This window comes from Rhincodon typus, chromosome 2 (genome assembly GCF_021869965.1).
Source record: "Rhincodon typus isolate 14 chromosome 2, sRhiTyp1.1, whole genome shotgun sequence".
NCBI lineage: Eukaryota > Metazoa > Chordata > Chondrichthyes > Orectolobiformes > Rhincodontidae > Rhincodon > Rhincodon typus.
In genome coordinates, this window is record NC_063333.1 from 68682131 (window position 1) to 68708015 (window position 25885).

At 39.9% G+C, this 25885-nt stretch overlaps 1 protein-coding gene across 1 annotated transcript in view; it reads left to right on the forward strand.

The window, feature by feature from the left end:
• gabbr2 (gamma-aminobutyric acid (GABA) B receptor, 2) overlaps window positions 1-25885 on the forward strand; it is an 877108-nt gene that overhangs the window by 183402 nt on the left and 667821 nt on the right. Inside the window, 1 exon segment of the mRNA XM_048608319.1 lies at window positions 24461-24598. Coding sequence (XP_048464276.1) covers window positions 24461-24598 — 138 coding nt within the window.

Here is a 25885-nt window from a genome sequence, read left to right on the forward strand (position 1 = left end):
AATAGACTCCTACGGTAAAGTGCCAGATAAGGATGTGAAAATCTAAAGCAAAATAAGTTTCAGTTACTGGTGTTTAGATATACAGTACTACTATATCATAAACTGCTGTATAGTTCTGATACACAAGAACAGTAACTTTTGTTTTAGCATTACTTATAATAATTTGTGCAATATTGTTCACTGTTGCATCGGTTGCACTCAGAATGTCTCAAAATAAGTTTTCTATATGATCGATCCTGCCAGCTTTCTAGTTTCTCATTGAATTTAACTGGAGGTCCTCCAAGCATAATTGATACAAGGCAAGTATACAGACTGATATATACTCTTGATTTGCATCCAATGTCCGATTTGTTTAAGCACTGTTGTTATTTTTGTATAACATCAAAGCCATGAATAGACAAACTGGTCACAAAAGGGATAGGCCACAATTTACCACCAATTATTTTTGATGCCAGTTACACACCTATTTATATTTCCCACTGGGAAAGTGATTACTTAGTATTATTAACAATACACCATAAATCCAGAGAGCCAGGTAATGTCCTGGGGGACTGGGTTTGAATCCCACCATGGCAATGGTGGAATTTGAATTCACTTTAAAAACAAATCTGGAATTAGGAATCTAATGATGGCCATGAAACCTTGTTACTTGTCAGGAAAATCCCATCAGGTTCACTAATGTCTTTTAGGGAAGGAAATCTGTTATCTGGTCTGACCTACATGTGACTCCAGACCCACAAGAATGTGGTTGACTCTGAACAGTTAGGGATGAGTTGGTCTAATCTAGTGACTCCCCATCCTGTGACTGAATAAAAAAAAACCCAATCATGTTGATGCACTTCATATTCATTTAAAAAATAAAATGGAATAATTATATGCTTAGAGTTAATTCAGATAGAACTTTAGCCATAAGGTTTGGACAGGCCTTGTTATCCCAAGTATTAGGTACATTAATATTGACTGAGATTGAATGAGTCTTATTTTCATTGATAAACTCAAACAAAGATCCATGGTGACCTGTTGGGAAAATTAAGATGGTATTAACCATCAATGGCAATGCAGGTGATCCTCAATTTTGAGGATTCTGAATTCAATAATATAAATAATTGATTCAGCAAAGGCATGTGTTTATGAAACTATTTGAAATGTCAAACTGCTTCATTTTTTCTTGTGTTAAGTACTTTCCACACTTTGCAATGGGTTAATATTATAAGTCAGGAAAATAGAGTGGCACGGTGGCTCAGTGGTTAGTGCTGCTGCCTCACAGCACCAGGGATCTGGGTTCAATTCCACCCTCGGGCGACTGTCTGTGTGAGTTTCCTCCGGGTGCTCTGGTTTCCTCCCACAGCCCAAAGATGTGCAGGCTAAGTGAATTGGCCATGCTAAATTGCTGATAGTGTTCAGGGATGTGTAGATTAGATGGGTTTGGGGAATGGGTCTGGTTGGGATGCTCTGTGGGTTGGTGTGGACTTGTTGGGCCAAAGGGCCTGTTTCCACACTGTAGGGATTCTATTCTAGAGCTCCCCTGTGTAAGAGCAGATCACACATGGTATGGAAGGAGTTTCACCAGCAACTGATAGCATTGAGGCATTTTTTAAAAAATGCTTTAAGGTACGGAAACACTGGTGCTGCCTGTGATTCACCTAGCCTGCTGTTCTACTTTCCTGGGAAGTACATGACGTGGTTGTTGAGGCAAGTGCATAAAAAGGACGAGTTCCCTCTGGAGGCGTGACAGACTTTGACTGCTCAACTAGAACATTTAGAATATTAGGTCAGCCTTAGGCCCCTCAATTTTGGATACAGTATTTGTAGAGTATAGACTGAATTTTAGTCTTGCTTTTAATAGCTGGCAGAGTCCTAACTGTGAGTGTTGGTTCCCAATGTATTTAAAAATATATCCACTAACTTATTAGTATCATAGCAACTTTTTACAGGTGCGTCAGACAGTATGGTTGACATTAATAAAATTTACAATTTAACAATTATTAAGAAAACAATATTTCATAAAATATTTAATAAAACAAAATTTAAGATTTCCCCAGCAGAAATTGACACAATAATATCCTATGTATTGAACATGCAAATGGCAGGACAGTTACTAAGCTTTCCCCTTTTAATTTTTTGATCCATAAAGTGATGATTTCTGATTGACAAAAGGTACCATGTGAACTAGGAACTAGAAACGAGAGTAAATGTTTATCCGTCTTTGCCTTGTACGTACAGGTCGAACATAGAAAATGGAAAATTTGTCTTTATTTCAATATATCTGCATTATATCCAGGTGCAACAAAATACATCTCTGTATGTATATTTGCCCCTATTCCAGATAGTGCATGTTGTTGGATAGGGACATGAATAGTACCAACTCAAGGATAGAACATAACTTCTGAGACTTTTCAAATTGTTTGTGAAGTGTTTTTTAGTTGCTCGGATGTTGTTTGACCTTTCTTTTCCTCTGATGATCTGTAGCTACTCCACTCACTTCCAATTTATTGATGTGATATCAAGCTGCAATATACCATCATGACCACATGGAGCAGAGCTGTATAGAAGCAGTATTGTATAGAAACAGGATAATAACTTGCGTATGTCCTTATTTGGTCATGTTCAAGTTAACGTGCACTTTTCCAATAAGTTGACAATTTCTTAATTTTTAAGCTTTGCAATTTGTTACATTCAAAATACAACTAATATTCATCACAACACTAATTACATTTTTTGATTAACTTGGATATTACAGCTGATGTGGTAGCAATTTTATAATTTTACCCGAGCTTGATTTTGTATCATTTTGTTCTTTGTATTTCACACTGTAACTTAAATATTGGCTAAAGTTAGAATTTTAAAAGTCAAAGGAATGCTACAATATGTTTTAGACAAATCTTCACGTGAAAAGTTCCATTTCTCGTCTCCAATCCCCACCACTCCTTTTTGTGACAGTGGGAGCTACAAGCAGGACTTTCATCCCCATTGGGGAAAATGATTGAGAATGAAGGCAGGAGGCATGAAAACCCATAGCCCTGGCTTATACGTCAGTTTTCTTACTCCATCCCTCCCATGGCCAGTTTTCCTGGAGCTGGGATCTATGGCCATCGAGTTCCTGACCCCTAAACGATGGGTCGCCATTTAATGGCCAATTAAGGCTTAATGCCAGAAGCTAACTGGAGGCTTTGGACTGTTTCCACCTGTCTCTTACCACAGGTCACCCTGAAATTTAGTTCCTCCTCTTCTGTTTTGTGCCTTGGAGATATACAGAGATGGCACACCAGGTTGTATGTGTGCACAGGAATTTTATACAATATTTTAAAATTGTACTTTCATGCTACCAGTTATTTGCCTGCAGTTTAGTTACTTTTCAAGTAACCATACACAGGATTAACCAATCATGTACAATGAAAGTATATCAGATGTGTATAATCAAACACCAAATAGTTGAACACTACATCCTTTCCCTCTTGTAAAACAAAATGCCTTATTTTAAATGAACCAGCCAGAATAACAAAGAAGTTTGTAAGGTTATTTATTTGAGCTTAGTGCGTCCATTTTCTCTAAGTACAATAAGAGTCCCCAGTGTATGAAGGATTTTAATGATGGTGCTGAGATGCAAACTTGAGGTTGTGGCTCTCATTGAACAACGAGGAGAGTGAACTTTGTAAAGATACACACGCCAATGTTAATAAGTGTAGTTATAGGCTAGTACTGCTGGCTCTCCAGTGGAGTATTTGCATTCAGTTTCTGAAAACAGCTGTGATTCACAAGAAAGTGATCATTTGCTTTCTTCAGAGCACTGTGAGGGTACTACTTCAATCGCATTTCCTCATCTATCAGTTATGACAAACATTTTCACATGTGGTTTGAAATGCGTGAACACTACTAGAAATGCCATCTTCACTTTGAAATGTTTCAAATGCTGCACGCTGTGCAGTTATCCATTCCTGGTGTGCTTCTTTGCTCAAGCTTTCAAAGAGGATCCATGATCTCTGCATACTTAGGAATTAACTTGTGATAAAAGTTGTATGATAGACAGAGTGGGAAGCTTTGATGTTTTCATGTGTAGGCTTTATTCCAGCTGATGTCATTCTGTATGTTAGAAGTTTGATCTTGGATACAACATATATGTGTTTGTCCATGTTCAGTAACAAATGAAATTATGCATGTCAAGTGAGTACCTGCTGATCGTTATCTGTTTCGTCCCTTCCATGGTCAATGTCATTGTCAAGTGGGTTCAGCTTCACTACAATGACTGACAAACTGGAAGACATGGTCTTCCGGAATGAGCTAGGTACTGAATTTAATAAATAGGGCATTCTGCAGGACTAAAAGACATCTCCATGAGTAACTAATAGTGTAAGATAATGGCTTTGTTCCGCCCGTGGTAGCTAAAAACAGCTCCCTTTGATGTTGAGCATCATGAAATCTGCAAAGACATAAACTGATGCAGATATTTTTTGGATCATAGGAAGTGTACGCTTGTCAAAAATTATAGTTTGTTGATCACCTTAAAATTGATTTATGGTCCAAGTTCATTACTTCTCTTGTATCACACAATTACTAAGTTCAATATCCATGATGATGAGTCCAATGACTAAATGATACCTCTAGCTTCAAATTGTTTCAGATCCTCTGACACTTTGATTCAGATTGCAACTGGCAACCATCCCAAACTTTTAAAAAATTGTCAAATTTAATGTGCTGCTGTGAAGAACATGACATTAACCCTTATTCTCCCCATATCTGGCAAATAAAGAAGGGTACTGCTATGAAAGGACTTTGTAGTTCAGTATGACTGCTTTTAAGCCAACATCAATGAGAAGCAACAATGAGATTGCTATTGTCTTGACAAAGCATTTTGTAAAATGACCTGGTGCTTTATCACTCATGACCGTATACAAATGTTGGACATGACTCTTAAGAAGACGCTCCTCCAAGTGTTGAAGTGATGAAGTACTTTTCACTGATCTGCATACCTATGGGAAATAGTGCTATTTTAATCATGGATTATACTTTTAAACTGGACATTGCATTGTGAATTGATGAGCACTTTCACAATTTGAATGAAAGACTGAATAAATGATTTATTGTTACATATATCTTGAAGGTACAGTGAAAAGTGTTTTGTCATCACAATCTGGCACCATTTTGAGGTACAATAAGGATAAAAAGAAATTACTTCAATCAGAGTTCATCTTTTGCTCAAACTGGGGTCTCAAGCAAGGCTCCAGGGCTTCTGCACGGTCCCAGCAAGGTGTTCCAGTCCTCAAGGAGTCCCACTCTAGGAACAGCAATGATGACGCTGATGCCCCAGGAGATCCTGGCTCCGCTGCTGCCCCAGGAGATCCTGGCTCCGCTGCTGCCAGCGCATTGCTGACACCACGAGGTGTCCAGTTTCCAGGCCTACAGCTGCTAGGAGTCCTCACTCTGGGCACCACCGCTGCCAAGAGTACAGGCTCCGGAACTACCACCACCAGGAATCCAGGATCTTGTTCTGGACACTGCCACTGCCAGGAGTCAAGGCTTCAGGCCTACTGCTGGCCAGGATCTGGGCCTACCACCACCAGATGATACATTGGCACATCATGGGAATGTGTTACTGAGAGTACAAAGGATCTCTTCATCCATAACCCTTGCACCCACAGTGCTGAGACTATGATCTTGAATCTGAGAGAACATTTCTTTATCATCTCTTTGAATATAACATGGCAGCTTTGATTTGGATTGTCTACATTATGGCTTTTTGCAAGGTCAAATCATCATCTTCCAACATTTGTGGAACTAATGTCTTTTCAATTAATTGTTCACAAAATAGTTCATTGGTTAGTGTGCCAAGTTTCCATATAGAAGCCTACTGCAGCAATGCAATGTTTAATGGACTTGGCATTTCTCTGGCACAATGCATATTATTTTTTGTCACACTTTTCTTTAGCTCTAAATAATTTTTAAGAGCACTTACTGCTGTTTTAAACGTAGATATGTTAGAAACCACCCTAACAGCAAGAACGTGGTCCAACAACAGAAAAGGAAATGAAGGAATTTTTAAATATTTTTCCTTTGTGAGGCTCCTAAGTCTATTTCTGGTCTGTTCCCCCGATCCCAAAGTGCTGATCACTCCTTCTTCACCCCTGCTATACCTTGACCTAGTTCTACCAATAACAATCCACTCTGGCAGGCCATTGTTCAGGAACATATTAATGAGAGTCAGCTTTGAAAATGGACTGCCAGTCTCAAAAAGCCAGTTTTGGGTGAAGCAGTTTTCCTGTTCAGGAATTATAGTTCATACTTCTGGTTCCTGACTGTGTACTCAGTGAAACAAAACAGTTAAGACATACAACGTAAGACCATAAGGCGCAGGAGAAGAAATTAGGCCATTTGGCCAATCAAGTCCCTCTCTACCATTCAATCATGACTGATAACCAGCAATTGGTATTTAATATCAGTAGTTATATTGAAAAATCACCCAACACTGTGACATTTTGTGAAAGTTCTTTAGAATAATTTTAATTTTAAAAATGCAATATTGCAGTGAAGACTAATATTGTTATTCATACATCATCATAAAATCAGTTTATGGAGTTTTTGGTTCTGCAGTAAACATTAACGCATTTATTTGATCACGTCATGAATGACAAGTAAATGGAAATTGTGAGAAAAAGGTCATTTGATGGTTGATTTTATAATTGACCATGTGATATTGGCTTCAGTCCTAAACCTAGTTCATAGTCTGTTAAGTTTGTCTTATTAGACTACTGACAGAATCTTATAGGGGTCTGAGCAATGTGGCATGATTTGTGGCAAAATTGAATGAGATGTTCATTGAGGATGATCTCAACATCGGGAGCATCTCAATCCATCTTTTAAGCTTTTGTCAAGCAATAAGGCAAATTTATCACTAGACAGCGGTGATTTTCCAATTAAGGATTAATGCTTGCTAAATGCCTTGTTAACAGCCTAACTCACCTCATTAATATTCAGCTTTCGATATCATCCAACTCGTCAAACAAGCTAGACATTGAGAATTATTATTATGGAAATTGGAGTGAGTGCTAGCAAATTCAGCTCACTGCGTGCTCGGAAGGATCTTCCATGTTGGTTAGCAGGCACCAACCTCCAACCTCCCCATTTCCACAGACTGTAGGATCTGACAGGTGTCACCCTCTAAGAACCCTCATGGCACATCTCTGATCCACTTGGCTTCTGCACTTCATTGCTGCACCAGTAACTATCGTTGTAATGTTGCAGCAAGGACACTGCGTATTCAGGAACACAAAACCAACTAATGGACTACACCAGGCTGCATCCCCAGGTTCTTCACTCATCCTTGTTATTACTCACCCACTCTGAGCCTACCTGGATGCTCACGACATTCCCTGCCTTGCACTATCTTGCCTTCCTTTTTGTACTTTTCCCCTTCAACCAGAGGTATGAGGCTCATTTTACTTCTGTCTTGCCTCACCATTTAGTGCACACACAAAGCCAGGCAGCTTACAATGGTTGTCAGGAGGCCTCCATCAAGTCTCGGGTATCAGTCCAGAGATTTGACACAGCGATCAGAGTCAGGATGATCTCCATATGAGGAGTGAGCAGCCAAATGTCAAGCAGGCTTCCACCAGATTGACACTTCCCGCCCTATCAGAGCCTGTTTTCATCCTGGAATAAGAGTGTAGCAGATATTACGGGAGATGAAAGTGGATGGCACAGCCTTTACGGTTTGAGCAGGTAGGGAGATGTTATGAGTGAGTGAATGGGCAGCACAGAGGGCATGCAGGGTAAGTGGTGTCAGGAGCTTGTATGAGTGTAAGTGAGTGAGGGAAGAGTGGGAAAAGATCAGCCATGGTGGAGCTGGGTACAGTAGTAGAGTGAGTTTGAGATATCAGGGAGAGGACAGTGGCATTGGTGGAATGGACAAGGACAATGAACTTCTTGCTAGATTGCCGTGTGTTCCTCCAGATGGCTGAGACCGCACAGCACAGTTGTTGACATTTGTTCTAGACATGGAAGCCAAGGGAAAATCGGGACTGTTTTGAAACTGGGAGCAACCTTGGGCCAGGCTGGCAAAGTCTGGTGCTGTGCCATTCTTTGCTGATCCTTGGGGAACAGGATGCCCAACTTTGTACCACTTTGTCCCGCAGGACCTCCATGGCAAATGTCTGGAACTGTGCAGGGCAGCTCTGACCGGCAGCACACGTGCAGGGGCACAGTGGCCATTTAGACATGGTGCTGGTTCAGAAGTTGGCGAACAATTCTGGGATATCCCGATAGTGGCATGTTGTTGGTATGATGGTGCTGAAACCAGATGTGAGGGCTGCCAGAGGGGCAGGCTGAGTTGTTAATGAGGTGAGTTTGGCAAGATTGGGTGCGAAAGTGAGCTGGGCCTCAAGGTGACAAACCCTGAAAAAATCTCAAAGCAACTCCCACTTAGCCAAAAACAAGTTTCAACCCCATTTCACTGTGATCAAAAGTCTATTAAACAATCACAGGTGTTTCAATTCTGAATGCTTAATGGTACATGATGTTTGATATGTATGCTGTGCGCATTATAAAATTCCTTAAGATGTCAGTTCAAAACAATGTCCTATTAACATCATTAACTATGAATGTTTCAATGAAGAAATAGCAAGGTCATGTCTTATGATAAACTCATTTTTGTAATGCTTCCTTACTTGACAACAGTGACAATCAATAAAATAACGCCTCATTAGCGGTATGTCGCTTTGAGTGATCCGTAAATTGTGAAAGATGCTAAATAAATGCAAATTTTTTTATATTTTAAATATATAGTGCAGACTTCAGAAAACAAAAGAAGGAATTTCTGTTTTTGTAGAATAATAAGTAAAATAAGTTTTGGTAAATGAAACTTGAATAAATGTTACACTCAAGAGTTGCAATCACACTTAGTTTACAGCAGCTAATGCTCATGGTACATTTGCATGAATATGCTAGGAAAATGATAGAAATCCTCTTTTTCAGTTACCTAAAGACTGGTACCATGTAGTATTCTCTATAATGTATCAACCTGATGAGTCTGCTTGACCTGACATATACATTGAGTCCCTTGTGTGTCTAAGTACCTGACTTGCTGCATGTGTTTAGAGTTCTTGAGAAGATTTGTAGTTCGAGCTGTGAATGAGGTTGTGGACATGCTCGCCGAGCCAGTGGGTTTGGTTGCATACGTTTCATCACCCTGCTATGTAACATCATCGCTGCGTCTCCGGTGAAGCGTCGGTGTTCCGTCCCGCTTGTTATTTATATGCCTTGGTTTGCTGGGGAGGTTGGTATTACTTCCGGTTCTGTTTCTCAGTGGTTTGTACACCGGGTCTAATTCAATATGTTTGTTGATGGAGTTCCAGTTGGAATACCAGGCCTCCAGGAATTCCCTGGTGTATCTCTGCTCGGCTTGTGCGATTATGAGTGTGTTGGCTCAGTCGAATTTGTGTCCTTTGTTGTCTGTGTGTAGTGAGACAAGTGAGAATTTGTCGTGTCTCTTGGTGGCTAGTTGGTGTTCATGTATTCATATAGTCAATTTCCTTCTAGTTTGGCCTATGTAGTGTTTCTCACAGTCCTTGCATGGTATTTTATATATTATCCCAGTTTTACCAGATTTAGGTATGGGATCCTTTGCATTCGTCAGTAGCTGTCGTGGGGTGGTTATCAGTTTGTGAGCTACTCTGATACCTAGGAGTCTGAGTAGTCTTGTGGTCATCTCTGAAATGTCCTTGTTATGGTAGGGTGATTAGTGAGTCTGGTTGTGTTGTCCCTTCCTGTTGTGGTCTACCTCAGAGGTTATGGTGGATTGTGCTTTACAAGTATCCATTCCTTTTGAAGACCCTCTGTATAGATGCTCCTGTTCTGCTTTGGATAGTTCCGGGTTGCTGCAATGTGTTGTGGCTCATTTAAATAGTGTCCTGATGTAGCTCTGTTTGTGGGCATTGGGGTGGTTGCTGGTGTAATTGAGTATCTAGTCTGTATGTGTGGTTTTTCTATATATGATAGTCTGGAGTTCCCTGTTGTTTTTGCATTCTACCATGATGTCCAGGAAGGGTAGTCGGTCAGTGTTCTCTTCCTCTTTCATGAATTTTATCCCAATAAGGATGTTGTTTATATGTCAGTGCATTTCTTCTAGTTTTGTGCATTTAATAATCACGAAGGTGACATCTACAAATCGGACCCAGAGTTTGGATTGTATAGTGGGGAGCGCTTCTGTTCTAACCTTTGCATTACTGCTTCTGCAATCAGTCCTGATATCGGGGATCCCACTGGTGTTCTGTTGATTTGTTTATTCGTGCTGTCATTGAAGGTGAAGTGGGTTGTGAGGCACAGATCTAATAGTTTCATGGTGGTGTCCTTATTGATGCTGTTGGTCTCCTGGGTTGCCTGCCTACTTGATCCACAGCAGTGTGGCAATTGTTTCTCTGGCTAGTTCGATGTTTATGGATGTAAATAGTGCTGTTACATCAAAGGATATTGTCATTTCATCCTCTTCTATCCTGGTGCCCTTGATGATGTTGAGGAATTCTTGGGATGAGTGGATAGAGTAGGTAGTATTGTCCACTAAGCATTTATTTTTGTTGCAGTTCTTTGGCAAGTCTATATGTAGGCGTGCCTGGTGATAGATCTGACACCACAGTTAGGGAACTGGATTACAATGACCCTGAAGAAATTACACAACTCAGGAGACATTAGCAAGACAGACTACCAAAAAATGAAACTGGTGGATCCAACACACCCTGATTCTACAGACTCCCCAAGGTACACTAACCGGGGGGTCCCCCTCGGACTCATTGTCTCACTGCCAGGTACACCAACATATAGACTTGCCAAAGAACTACAACGGAAATTGAAATACTTTGTGGACAACACTACCCACTCCATCCACTCATCCCAAGAATTCCTCAACATCATCAAGGACACCAGGATAGAAGAGAATGAAATGATGACATTCATCAATGTCACAGCACTATTTAGTCATCAACTTAGCCAGAGAAACAATTGACACACTGATGGTTGAATCAAGTAAGCAGGCAACCCAGGAGACCAACAACATCAATAAGGACACCACCATGAAACTACTAGATCTGTGCCTCACAACCCACTTCACCTTCAACGACAGCATGAACAAACAAAGCAACAGGACACCAGTGGGATCCCCAATATCAGGACTGATTGCAGAAGCAGTAATGCAAACAGACAGCGCTCCCCACTTTACAATCCAAACTCTGGGTCCGATATGTAGGTGTCACCTTCGTGATTATTAAATGCACAAAACTAGAAGAAACCCACTTATTGGGATAAAATTCATGAAAGAGGAAGAGAACACTGACTGACTACCCTTCCTGGACATCATGGTAGAATGCAAAAACAACAGGGAACTCCAGACTAGCGCATATAGAAAGACCACACATACAGACCAGATTTTCAATTACATTAGCAACCATCACAATGCCCACAAACAGAGCTACATCAAGACATTATTTAAATGAGTCACAACACATTGCAGCAACCCGGAACTTCGCAAAGCAGAACAGGAGCATCTATACAGAGAGTTTTCAAAAGGAATGGATACCCGAAAAGCGCAATCCGCTGTAACCTCCGAGACAGACCTCAACAGGAAGGGACAACACAACCAGACTCTCTAATTACCCTATCGTACATCAAAGACATTTCAGAGATGACCACAAGACTACTCAGACCCCTAAGTAGCCCACAAACTGACAACCACCCCACGACAGCTATACCCAAGACCAGCAAAACCGGTGTAATATACAAAATACCATGCAAGGACTATAAGAAACACTACATAGGCCAAACAGGAAGAAAATTGACAATACGGATACACGAACGCCAACTAGCCACCAAGAGACATGACCAATTCTCACTAGTCTCATTACACATGGACAACGAAGCACACAAATTCAACTGGGACAACACACCCATAATCGCACAAGCCACAAAGAGACAAGCCAGGGAATTCCTGGAGGCCTGGTATTTCAACTGGAACTCCATCAACAAACACATTGAATTAGACCCTGTGTACAAACACTGAGAAACAAAACCAGAACCACCCCAGCAAAGTGAGGAATATAAATAACAAGTGGGACAGAACAACAACGCTTCACCGGAGATGCACTGACGGTGTTACCTGGCAGAGTGACGAAAGTCTGCAACTAAACACACTGGCTCAGCGAGCAATTCTACAACCTTGCTACATGTGTATACATTCGAGTTGTTACATCTTTCTGGAATTAAGACTGTACACATTGAATGGCAGGAAAATTGAGATTTTGTGTAGATGCTAACTCGTATGCACTGCTGTTTCAGGTCAGGGTCAGTGACATTGTGGAGAATTGCAAAAAGTATTAAAAGCACAAAGTCAATCAGGAATCTGAAGCAACAGAAGATTAATTTCTGGCAATGCAAAATATTCAATATATTAGTGGATAAGTTGTTCATTTATACCAAATCTGTGATAAATCCTTCATCCTTCTCTCATTTTCCTGAATCGTTTTGTACTATTAAAAAGAATCAGCTATAGAAATGAAATCGATGGTTTGATTAACCATCCCTTGGACACAACTTGTCATGTTCTGTCATAACAGCCATGAATTACAGACCAATCAGCTTTAATTCAGTAGTGGGGAATTTTCTCGAATTAGTTATTCAGGATAGAATTAGTAGTCATATAGGAATAGGTGTTTGATTAGGAAGGGGGAATTATTTTCACTACCTAGCTGGAGTACTTTGAAGAGGCAACGGAAAACGTCTATGAAAATAATTCTGTTGATGATGTGGTGTATGTGGACCTTCAAAAGGCATTCAATGCAGTGCTACACAACAGACTTGTGAAAAAAATTATAACACATAAAACAAAAGGGTCAGTGACAACATGGATACAAAATTGGCTAAGTTTTGGGAAACAGTGTAATGGTTAATGAGTATTTGTCAGGCTGGGGAAAGTTTTGTGGCAAAGTTCCCCAGTGCTTGCTTTTGGGACTCTTTCTTTTCATGATTAATACATATGGATCTTTGTTTGCAGGGGACAATATCAAAGTTAAAGATGATACAATGCAATGAGGTGATGTTGAACTTATACAAGAGGCTTGTTAGACCTCAGATAGAGTATTGTGCACAGTTCTGGGTGACATGCTGTGGCAAGAATGTGAATAAATTGATGTGCATGAGAGGTTTTTGCTGAGGAATGAACCAGAGAATAGCTATTGTTTATCTTATTAAGTTGTACCAGGTGCAACATTTGTACATTTTCTTTCAGTCTGCAAAGAACAGGACCCTGTGTGTTAATGTATTTTTGCATAATGTCTTTTTCCAGCAATAATCAGGTTCTTTACTCCAAATGACTGCTTTCACATTTTTGAGTTTTCGTTTTCCTTTTGCAAAAAACAGATCATGACTAAAATCTAGTTCTTTTGAGAAAAATTCACTAACATATTGAAGATGACAGATGGGCAGAAAATAATCCTACCAGCATCACAGGAATAAATCCTACTTTTAACTTGTGTTATCTCTGCCACTGATGGATGCTAAAGTGAAAATCAAGTGGCATGTTATTCTCACCGTCCTTGCCTGCTTTAGATTATGTCTCTGCAATCACATTGTGATTCTCAAATCCTACTATAACCTAGGTTAGACCTGATAACATGAAAAATGTTGGGAGAGTTTTTGGCTTTATTTTACTAAATTGGAGGTCATTAAATCCTCACAAGTCATTTTCAAATTATAGAGTGCTTTGGTTGAGCAATCTGACTTAAGTCAACAGTTCAGATCTTGTAGGGAAATGATGCAAAGTGATGAGTCAACTTATTATTTTTGTACTTAAAATTAAAACAAACACCAGATAAAAAAAATGTAACATGTGCCATGGTGGAAGGGCATGAGGGTGCAAGTTCTTGATTGTAAAGCGTAGTTTTAAAGCAATCATCACTGATCAATTCTCAGGAAAGGTTAGTGAGGCTGATGTACTGGAGTCATTGAAGTGATATATGTATTTTAAGTGCAATTCATGAAGGTTATAGTTATCAATAGAAAGAAATTAAACTGCATCTGCAACATGCTTTAATAGATTGGGATTTTTGGGATTGACATTCAGTATGTAACTAACTGATAAGTGCAAAATATTGTGGATGCTGGAAACCTGAAATTTAAAAAGACGGCAGAAATTTCTCATTTTTAGTTAGTAGTTTGTTGAATAAGGTTCTTGGCATTTGGTCCATTATGGCTTGGGGTGATTTTCTTTTCAAGCAATCTTCCAATCTTCAGCTCAATAATTTTGTATCCAGGCTCCTCAGTGCCCTTCTTGTAGCATTGCAAGATAGGAATGGTAGAAGTGCTCACCACTACTAGAACATTCTGTAGTTAACACTGCTTGCGGCATTGTTAAAGCCCAACTGCACACCACTTCAGGTGTTCAAGCCAGAAACTGGCTCTCTCACTGTGGTGCTTGATCATTATCTCTAAGGAAATGACCTAAAAAGACAATTTATCTCTCCAGTTTGTGGACAGGGACCTGGAGGTGGATGGGGTGGTGGAGAGCTGAGTCATTTCTTTTGCTATTGACCATCCAAAGAGGCCATACCACCAGAGGCAACCAGCCTGTGTCCCAGGGTAAAAGGAATGCACAGCAATTTATGAGAAGGGCCACGGATCATTTGTACTCTGTATGAGTAAGTGCCACCATCTTCTTTCTGCTACCCCACACTCTCAGCGTCAGCACCTGGGTCTGTGCTAACTTTGTTGCTGCATACGCCACTCGCCACGCCTCATGGACTATAACTCACACTTCATATCTACATCATGCCCAGTCTCAGCCACCTCATCCTCCCAAACTCTACTTGCCCTCTGAGCTTCTTACCTAGACACTAGGTCTCACTTTACCTCTGCTGCTCCTGTATCACCACTAACTGCTCTTCCACCCACTTCCAGATGCTCAATTTGGCCACAGAAGAGCAGGAATGCTCAGGTTAGATGGGGACACCTCAATGGCAAACCAACCCAGGCAGTCTATAGTTAGGGGTTGGGTTCCCACTCTTTCTTCCTCCACCTCCTTGGTGGATATTCACCGACTGGCTCTCCCTCTGTAGGCTGTGTGGCAGCAACAGAATGTTACTACTTTTGCTGGGAGTAATTGATATCTCTTTTGATGTTTTGTTCGGGGGTCCACTAACGCCACAATAACTCCAGTCACAATGATATCTATGTGAAATCTGTAAATAGTTAATCTGTAGGGAAGATCAGAAAGATTTTATTGAAGGTACTCCTGAGCTTTCATCCATCACAATGGAGCATCATATGATGCCCCTACACAGTATGGCAAGGAGGCTTCCCAAGGAAGTCATTATCATGTCTCTGCAAGAAGCACTGAGGTGTTTCACCTTGTGCCGCATAAAATTGGATAATCAAAGTTCTCATGCCACATTAGGGGATTGGAATTAGGACAGTGAGCACTCCCTCCCCTAGTCCCCATTCCAAAGAAAAGTACCCTTGCATGTTACACGCCACATCCTTGCATACTTACAGTTCAATGTGCAAATGTAGCAGCTCTGAAGCCTGGCCTTCAGTCCGAGCTACAGAATATGTTTCTGATTCTGATTGTGCATACTAGAAACAATCCAATAGCTATGATTGCTTGAGGCTATAATTCTGAATATGCACTCTTGGACAACGAATGACCTGCTGATAAAATGCAAATTGAAGTCATGTGAGTAGCATTGCTGAATCACTGCATCATGATTATTACCATCAACAGGGACTTCATTTTCCAAAGGCTTTACTCTGCTCCCAAGTTTAGAAAAAAAGACTACATACACGGGGTACAAGCCATTTTATGCAGTTATTGTGCAGTTGACCTTTAATCTGACGTTGTAAGGTTCCAACCTTGTATTCTACTGAGCAATGCCAAGCTTTGCCTGAGATGCAGGATGTTTTCCCCAACCTATTCCACCCCCACCCCAAAATTCTCCTTGTTTCCTATTTACGTTGCTGTCCCTGTGACCCTGATGACTCTTCATTATCCACCATACCAATTCTGTTGAGTCCATAACTGTTAGTCTCTCCTCGGCCCAAACTTTCCCAGGGCTCCCAAACGTTTTATGTTCTGAGATCCCATCCTAGTGTTATAAACTGTCCTCTCATTCATTACCTCAGTGACCCAGTACAGTGAATTCCATCCCCCAACTTCAGTTACCCACTTTCACCAGGACTCCACTGATTGTCCTGATAAGCCCGCTGACCATTATTCCCCAAACCTCCAGCAGTGACCACAGCCCATGCCTTAGACATTCTTGGCAGGACAGCTCCAACTAAGCACAGCCCCCAGACCCTAGACTGATGACTCCACAGCACTCTGACTGACCTACCTGTTATCACTGAACTTATACAGCTGACCATGGTCTGATCCTTCAACTGCGAAGGCACAGATCCTCAGACTTTGGTAGGAGCAAGAGGAAGAGTGTGGGTCACAGAAGGGGAGAAATTCCTGCAATGTATGCAGGAGAACTTCCTGGAACAGTACATTTCCAGTCCTACAAGGGAGGAAGCTGAGCTGGATCTAGTCCAAGGAAATGATGCAGGCCAAGTGGAGAATGTTGGAATGGGGTGCATTTGGGAAATAGCGATCATAATAAAATAAGGTTCAATATCAAGTTGGAAAAGGATAAACATCAGTTAAGGAGTAAAATCCCAGACTGGAAAAGGGCAGATTTTAGGTGTCTAAAAACTGAACTGGAGCAGATTGATTGATTGGAAATGCATTTTGTTAGATAAGATCATGGAAGAAAAATGGGAAACTTTCAAAAGCGAGATGAATAGGGTGTAAGGTAAGTACATACCATTAGAAATAAATATCGGGTATCCAAAGCGAAAGTACCCTGGATGACTGAGGATATTGATGAGAAAATAAGAAAGAAAAAGGAAGCACATGATCCTTAGCAGAATAATAATAGCAATAGAAATCTGGAAGTATATCCCAAATGCTGTATAGAGGTTAAAACTGGACTAAGGAAGGCTAAGAAGAAGCATGAGGAAAGGTGGTGGGCCGCACTAACAAATAGTGAAACGTTCCTCAAGATTAGCGAAGGCTAGAGTGTAGCCCATAAGGAACAAGCAGGATAAGCTGCTCACTGAAGCAAAGGGTAGGGCAGAGGTACTAAATGAGTACTTTGCTTCTGTCTTTACCAAATTAGAAAATAGTGACAATGGCCCAGTTGAGCAACTGAGCAGTATAGTGGTAGATAAAGAAGAGGTGATCAAAAGGCTGGTAGCACTCCAGGTAGAGAAGTCACCAGGCCAGGATGGGATGCATCCTAGATTGGTGATAGAGGTAAGGGTGAAAATTTGCAGAGCCATTGACAGACATTTTCCAGGCCTTTCTGAACACTGGATTATCCCGAGGGTCTGGAAGATTATAAATGCCATTGTTTAAGAAAGGGGCAAAGGATTACCCAGGAAACTACAGACATCAGATTTTCTGAAGAAGGGTCTAGGCCCGAAATGTCAGCCTTCCTGCTCTTCTGATGCTGCTTGGCCTGCTGTGTTTATTCAGCTCTACACCTTGTTATCTCAAACTACAGACATGTCAGCTTGACATTAACAGTGGGAAAGCTGATGGAGGCCATAATATGGGATAAAGTAAACATATACTTGGAGAAAAAACAAATTAATACTAGACAGTCAAACATGATTTTGACAAGGACAAATATGATTGAGTTCTTTGATGAGGTGACGCAAGCAGTGGATGATGGTCATGCTGTGGATGTTCTATATTTGAACTTTCAGAAACATTTGATACGGTGCCACATGGTAGGCTGGTTAGCAAATTAGAAATGTTTGGGATTGATGGGTCTTTGGCAGCATGGAATAGAAGGAAGCTAAAAGATAGGAAATAGAGATTAGTCAGAAATAGGCATTTCTCAGATTGGAGACAAGTTGAAAGTGATGATCCCCTGGTGTTAGTGTGGGGACCCTTGCTTTTTCTAATTTATATAAATAATTTGGATGTTGTGGTCAACATCTCTAAATTTGAGATATAATACCTAAGCTAGGGAGAATAGTGAATTGTGAGGATGATGCTGAGCGACTTCACAGGGACATTGACAAGTTGGCCAAACGGGCAGACACCTCGCCAATGAATTTCAATGCGGAGAATTTGAGGTAATGTATTTTGGTTGAAGCAACACAGAGAGAGGAAGCAACACAGAGAGATAAGGTAGGCTCAATGGTACAACTTTGAGGGGAGTAAAGGTGCAGAGCGGCCTCGAGGTTTGAACGTATAATTTTCTGAAGCTGGCCAAGCACATTTATCCTATTGTTAAGAAGCCTTAGGTTTATAAATAGAGGCATAGAGTATAAAATCAGTATTTTCCCAAACCTTTCACCATTGATCATATCAGAGAAATTGTAAATCACCCAAGGTCTGGCCACATCTGTGGAGACAGGAACAGGGTTAAAATTTTGGGTCTAAGATGACTTTTCTTTAAAGTTGCTTCAACAGCGCTTTCCAAATGCAAACAGCTATTACCTAGAAGGATATGGACAGTGCAAGCATGTTCCTCTCCAGGTCACACTCCATTCAGCCAGAGTACTATATTATCATTCCTTCACAGTCTTTATGTCACACTTTTGAAACTTCCTTCCGAACAGTACAATGGGTGTACTTTCACACACGGCCTGCAGCAGTTCAAGATAGATCACCTTCTATACAATACCATCTTCTCAAGGACAACTAGGGATGGGCTGAAAATACCGTTCTAGTCAGTAATGCCTATTTTTGTGAAAGAAAATAAAAACTGATGATTGCCCAACCATTATCAATTCAACGATTAACTGTTTCTCTCTCCACAGCCATTGTCCAATCTGCTGAGTATTAGTCCTGGTCCCAGGATCTTATCTGTCACCATTTTCCATTGTCAGTTATCCCTGTCACTGAGATTAGACACTTTTTTGACTTAATTAATAAGCAGTTTTACTTAAAAAGTATAAATCACAGCTGTGTGGAATTTCTTGGCTAAGGGAAACAGCTGAGCTTTGGAACTTGTCACCAAATGAATGATAACTAAATGCTTCATACATGAATGCAGTGGATTCTGCTTAGTAATTTGTGACAATAGTCTCCATTTTGACATCCATTCTCCATGCCCTGCAGGCTGGAAAAAAATTGAGCAAACACTAAAAATTCTGGAAAATGTATCAAGTCTCTGTCTCTTTCTCCTCTTGTAAACTACAACATTTCTGATCATAATATTATCGCCAGGGATCCATGCTTTCTGACAGGATCCCATTAGGAGCAGGCTACGACCCACTTAAGATTTAAAAGTGGCAGTCCAAATCTGCCATTGGTGCCAAAAAGCCATTTTAGGCCCAAGTGGGATGATCCCATGTTAACAGTTGTAAGGAACAAAAACAAAGTTGCTGGAAAAGCTCAGTAGGTCTAGCAGCATCTGTGAAGGAGAAAACAGAGTTAATGTTTCGGGTCCGGTGACCCTTCCTCAGAACAGCCCTCTCCAGCCATGTGCTCTGTTAATCTTTACGGCTGACCTCTCAAAACTAAGAGATCCCGATCTGCTCCTCTCACCTTCATGCAAGGGATTGCCTCCACCCACTGGCTTCTAAGTCCTGCTGCAATCTCCTTTTACCGTTTCCCACTCTTGCCTGTGGTCAGTAAGACAATCAGGCCAGGACTCTAGAAACACCTTGTCCAATGAAGTCCGGTCATTACATTCAGTATTTCTTGCAACAAATCCGCCCCTTACACATGATTATGTTTTTGAAGTAAACTCCAATAAAGTAAACAGATACATTTTGCATGGGGGAAGAGGTACCAAATTAAAATCATTTTTGAACAAAAATCTAGGACATGAAAATATATTACTATCTATCCTGTGCCAAGTAGACCAATAGGCTATTTACAACAAGAGATGTATGTTAACTGTTATTATTTTATTTGCAATTCATTTCAATGATTTGGATGAAGGAACCAGAAATATTGTTGTCAAATTTAAAGCTAATCAGAAATGTACTGGCGTGGATAGAAAATTGGCTAGCTAACAGAAAGCAGACAGTAGGTGCTGCTTGGCCTGCTGTGTTCATCCAGCCCTGCACCTTGTTGTCTCTTGAGTAGGAATAAATAGGTCTTTTTCAGGCTGGCAGCATGTCACAAGTGGTATGCCACAGGGGTTGGTGCTGGGGCCTCAACTCTTTATAATTTATATAAATGATCTGGATGAAGGGGCCAAAAGTGTGGCAGTTAAATTTGCTGCTGACACAAAGATAGTTAGGAAAGTGAGTTGTGAAGGGAACATATGGAGCCTGCAAGGAATACAGACAGGATTGAGTATAGATCTGCTAAGTAAAGTCTGAAGTGATGTAATTTTTCTGGACGAATTTTAAAAAAGTATATATTATTTAGATATTTAAAGATTACAGTGCTCTGAGATGCAGAGGGATATTGAATGTCCTAGTATGTAAATTGCAAAAGGTTAGTATGGAGGTACAATGGGTGATTAGGATCAATGAGGTTTGCACAGTCAGGAAGGAGAGATCATATCCAGAATGAGTATATAGTTTGGGAAATTTGGAGGCAACATGGGTATTCAGTACAGAGAGGAAGATGTATTTGTGTTTTTTTTTGGCTCGTAGGTTTTAAGTTTTTGTTAACAGGATAAATTGAAGCCCAGAATCAGGGGTCCAGCACAAAAGAGTAACATTATAGGTAAACCATAAGTTCATTGGTTAGTGACACCAACTGACTTGACTATGTTTATAGGTTACTTTCAGATTGAGTGTAAATAGCGGAAATACTTACAGGCTAAAAACTTAAAGACCAGTACAAATTTTTAAAAAATCAAATTAAGAACTAAGTAATTAAAATAGAGATTCCAGGCCAGGTTATGTGTTGTAACTAAATGATCACTATGAGCTGGTGGATCCCACTGTAGCTCATAGTGACCATATCTGTAACAAGTGTTGGTTGCTTGAGGAACTCCAGCTCAGAGTTGATGAGCTGGAGTCTGAGCTTTGAATATTGCGGCACAGCAGGGACGGGGGAGAGTTATCTGCACGCTGTGTTTCAGGAGGCAGCCACAACCCTTTAGATTAACTACCTCGAATTTGGTCAGTGGTTAGGGGCAGGAGGGTCTAACTGCTAGTGAGGCAAGTAGAGGGATCCACAAGGTAGTGCTGAAAGAGCCTCAGCCCTTGAGCTTATCTAACAGGCTTGAAATTCTTGCTCCCTGTGTGGATGAGAACAGGAGCTTGTAATATGAGGTGCGATTGAGGACTCTGGGTCTATACTCAATGGAGGTTAGAAGGATAAGGCACTGGGGGGGCTCTGATTGAAACTTACAGAATACTGAGAGGCCTGTATAGAATCTCCATGGAGAAGATGTTTCTACTTGTAGGAGAGACTAGGTCCTGAGGGACAACCCTTTCGAACTGAAATTAGGCGTAATTCCTTCAGCCAGAGGGTGGTGAATCTGTGGAACTCACTGTGGCAGAAGGCTGTGGAGGCCAAGTCATTGAGTGTATGTAAGACAGAGATAGATAGGTTTTTGATTGGGAAGGGGATCAAGGGTTACAGGGAGAAGGCAGGAAAATGGAGTTGCGAAACATATCAGCCATGATCAAATGGCGGAGCAGACTCAATGGGCTGATTGGCCTAATTCAGCTCCTACATATCATGGTCTTATGGTAAAAGTGACTAGAATGTTATTGTTTCTTGTGAGGGGATTTGAAGAGAAAAGAAGGGAGGTTATGTTCCAGTGAAACAGAGCAATGAAGAGATCACAACTGGGGTAATATGCACAGTACTTTTACGTAAGGATATAAATGAATTGAAAACAGGTTAGAGAACATTTGCTGGACTTATCAATGGGGACTGGGTATGTTGTCTTATGATGAAAGGTTGGGCGATGTAAGCTTGTATCTGCTAGAGTATAGAAGATTTGGAGGTAACCTGATTTAGACATAAAAGACACTGAGGAGTGAAGAGAGGGCGTATATGGAAACGATATCTCCACTTGTTGAAGAATTTAGGACTTAGGCCCATTGATTAAAAATTTGAGACCACCCGCTTATGACCAAGATAAGAGACATTTTATTTTCCACAGAGCGGTGAGTTTTTCAGCTCTTATCCTCAAAAGACAGTGGAAGTAGAGACTTCGAATGCTTTAAAGCATGGGTAGATAAGTTCTGGATGAGAAAGGAGGTGAAAGGTTGTCAGGTGGAAGCCGAAATGTGGAGTAGTCAGATTAGCCATGATTTTCCTGAATGGCAGGGCAGTGTCAAGGGTCCATGTGACCTGCTCCTGCTCCCAGTTCATATATTTATAAAAATAAATTACAGTACATACAGAAAGTTAGATAACATTGCTGCTCTGTAGCAGAGGTTTGCTGTCAAGGAAATACTTTATTATTAATTTCCGGTCATGCCTCTCTATCTTTTAAATTCATTCTACCACTTTCTTCATTGGCTCAAAGTAAAATATCAGTAAATCAAAACTGAACAGGAGGGAAATGTACAAATCTTAGAATTATCTGTAAAACACCACTGTCTGTTTCTTGAACCAATTTCTTATGCATACTTTGATATTCTCTATAATATCGTGCATCTTAAATCAACAATACATGATGCCTTGACAGATGTCTTTTGTAAATCCACATATAGCAGACCTGTTGCATTTCTTTACTAAATGCATCATTGCTTTCCTCAAGAAATTCTGTTTTTATTATTAATTCTATTTAACTAATTTTACAAGTCTATACCAGCTGGCATTAATTATTTATGTCTTTTGAAATTAATAATTCTTTTCCATATTACGACCTTTTTTTGTAAAGGTACCTATCACTGTATTTTGGAAGTTTACCTCAGTTATATTCTTTAAATAGTAATGACTTCAGCAGTGTGAAATTCACACCATTAATGTATGATGCAATTTGCTTGTCTGGTTCAATTTCATTCGCAGCAATGGAATAGAATTTTATAAATTATGATAACTATCCAGTTTGAGATGTGTCCATTCAAACTAATGGAAAAGTATCTCAAATAGCTCACAGAAAAAGAAAAATAATACTGTATGAATTTGCACAGCCGATTTGTATTTGGGGAGGTGCTAGCAGAGTTGTAATGTCACTGGATTAGTAATCCGGGACAGCAGGCAAACAGGTTTGAATCCCATCATGGCAGATGATGAAATTTGAATTCAATTTTAAAAATATGTAATTAAAAGCTGATCTAATGGCAGCCATATAACCACCATCGAATGTCGTGAAGAAAAATCCATTTGTTTTAGTGATGTCCCGCAGGGAAGAAAATCTGCTGCACTTGTCTAGTCTGGCCTATCTGTGACTCCAGACCTACAGGAAAATATTGGCCTCTTTATTATCCACTGTGCAATTAGGATGGCTATCTAGCAATGCCCACAAATCATGAACAAAATAGCAAAAGTGTATATAAGTCCTTTCACCATCGAATAGATTAGAATCCTCCAACTCACCTATTAATAACATGATAGGGTCAAAGAGACAACTCAAAAAACATGGTAAATTGCAGCTGCAAGCCATATTTTTGAGTTTATTCAATTATGCACTTCAAAATTAACTTGAATATACAAATGCTATCACATGCTACCCCATACTGTGGAGAAAATAAATGTTCTCAATCATGCCTCAAGAGTTTTGACGGTTATTGAAGAACTAGTTGTGCACTTTGACCCTCAAGTGTTACTATTTAGCAGACAAATTGCCAGCTGCTCCATCAGATGACATTTCAGTCCTTCACTCTCAATCCCATTTCACCAATTAATTTAAAAAGTTATTTCACAAAAAGCATTATGTAACTGGATTGTACCAGTGCAACACAATAGAATGTGAAATTTTAGCTGTATGAATGAGAGTGAAATTCAACACATTGAATCCTGGAAATTGGTGTGTTATGACCTCAAACAGATAGCCTTGTGCTTTACATCTGCTGAAGTGTAATGCACTGGTACAAAGAAACTTACCAAGTTAGTAGGCGATATTCTAGGACCCTCTTTAGATTTCATTTTAAACTTTTTTATGCTATTAGTGGTAACTAGTCCAATATCTCTTTACTGCCATTGAACGTAACTAGTACTAGGATGCACTGGAATCTTAGATGGGGCTTCATTTTCTGGACCACAGTGTGTTACGAGTATTATATTCAAAAATCTATCTATAATAAAGCAGCACCCAATAAAGCTCCTCCTTGTATAAAACTTGAAATAGAAGTTTTAATATGTATACTTTTACTGTTAGCTTTTGCAATCACCATCAGGTGAAAATTTAATTGACTTCTGCATAAACAAACAAGACTACTGGCCACGAGTGAATTTTGTTTAAGGCTGTAGTCATTACATATCTGTTGATTTCTGTTTTTAATACTATCAATGGTATTCAATTGCATTTTGGAGTTGTGATGGAATGCATTTTCCTGTTTATTTCAGTGTGATAATGCTAAAGGACTCAAAGCCTTCTTTGATGGCATTAAATATGGACCTAAGCATCTGATGATATTTGGTGGAGTGTGCCCATCTATTACATCCATCATTGCTGAATCCCTTAAAGAATGGAATCTGGTCCAGGTAAGAAATGTCATTATTGAAGACAGAGCATCTTCCAGGTTCGTTCTTTTGTTTTTTCACTTCGTGTATAATACATTTAAGTAACAGTGATTTTCAGTCTGTTTTATGGTAGAACAAAATTAAATAGCCATTGAACATATTGAGTAAGAATGGAAATAAGAAAGAATAGGTCAGAGGAAAACTTAATTTTGTACAGCCATCTTCATATGATCCTTTCTGATGGCAGATATATAAGGAACTATTTTGTTATATAATGAATAAAATTCCAAAGACATGACCGTTACCAAGTACATCTGTAAAATATTTATAATGTTCATATGATTTTACATTGTTGCAAGTAAGGATAGTTAATCATGAGTAACAATGTAATGGAATTGAGATTTAAAGTGCTGAATAATCAATGGTTATCATGGTTTCAGTTTGTCATGATATAGAATTGAGATATTTTGGATCTAGAATTTTAAATTTCTAATTTTCAAATTCATTGAGAGACTTCCCAAACTGTTACACAGGTACCAGCTTCAAACTTCTGTCTATAATAAAGCAAAGCCATGTGAAACTGTTCTCTTAAATAGGAGTTGAAAGGAAATTTTGAAAATGTATAATTTATTGATGGATTTCACAGCCATTGTACATTTCAACTTTGTTTGCCTTCTGTATAAATAAACTAGATCCTTTGTGTATATTTTGTGATGTTGCTCCTTTACAGTGTTGGCATACTTTTGTTTTAAGTTGAAAGCAACACAGATGTGGTAGCGTTCTCTTTGACATACAAAATGAACAATGGTGGGATTAGAAGAAATATGGAGGACAAAGAAAGGGGGATCCATTCTGATGTGGCTGCTCAATGTAGCTGCTCACTATTTTGTCAGCCCCTCTGTTCCCATCTATACTAGCCAGGGGCCAGTAGCCTTCTGATCCAAGTGTTGACAATTTAGGCTGATGATGCTGTTGCATACTTAATGTTTTGGGGAAATAAAAGGCTAGCTAAAGATCCTTGAATCACAGAATGGTAACAGAACTGAAGGAGGTTATTCATCCACTCTGTTGGCTACTGTAAGAGTGACTCAGCTAGTTTCACTTCCCAACTTTTTTTCTTGAACCCCTGCCATTTTGTTTTCTTTGATTCATATTCCTTTCTCTTATAAAAGCCCTATTTGAATCTGTTCCCAAACTCTTAATGCATTCCAAATCCCAAACACTGCGTAAAATTCAGGAACTAAAACAAAGTTGCTGGAAAAGCTCAGCAGGTCTGGCAGCATCTGTGAAGAAAAAAATCAGAGTTAA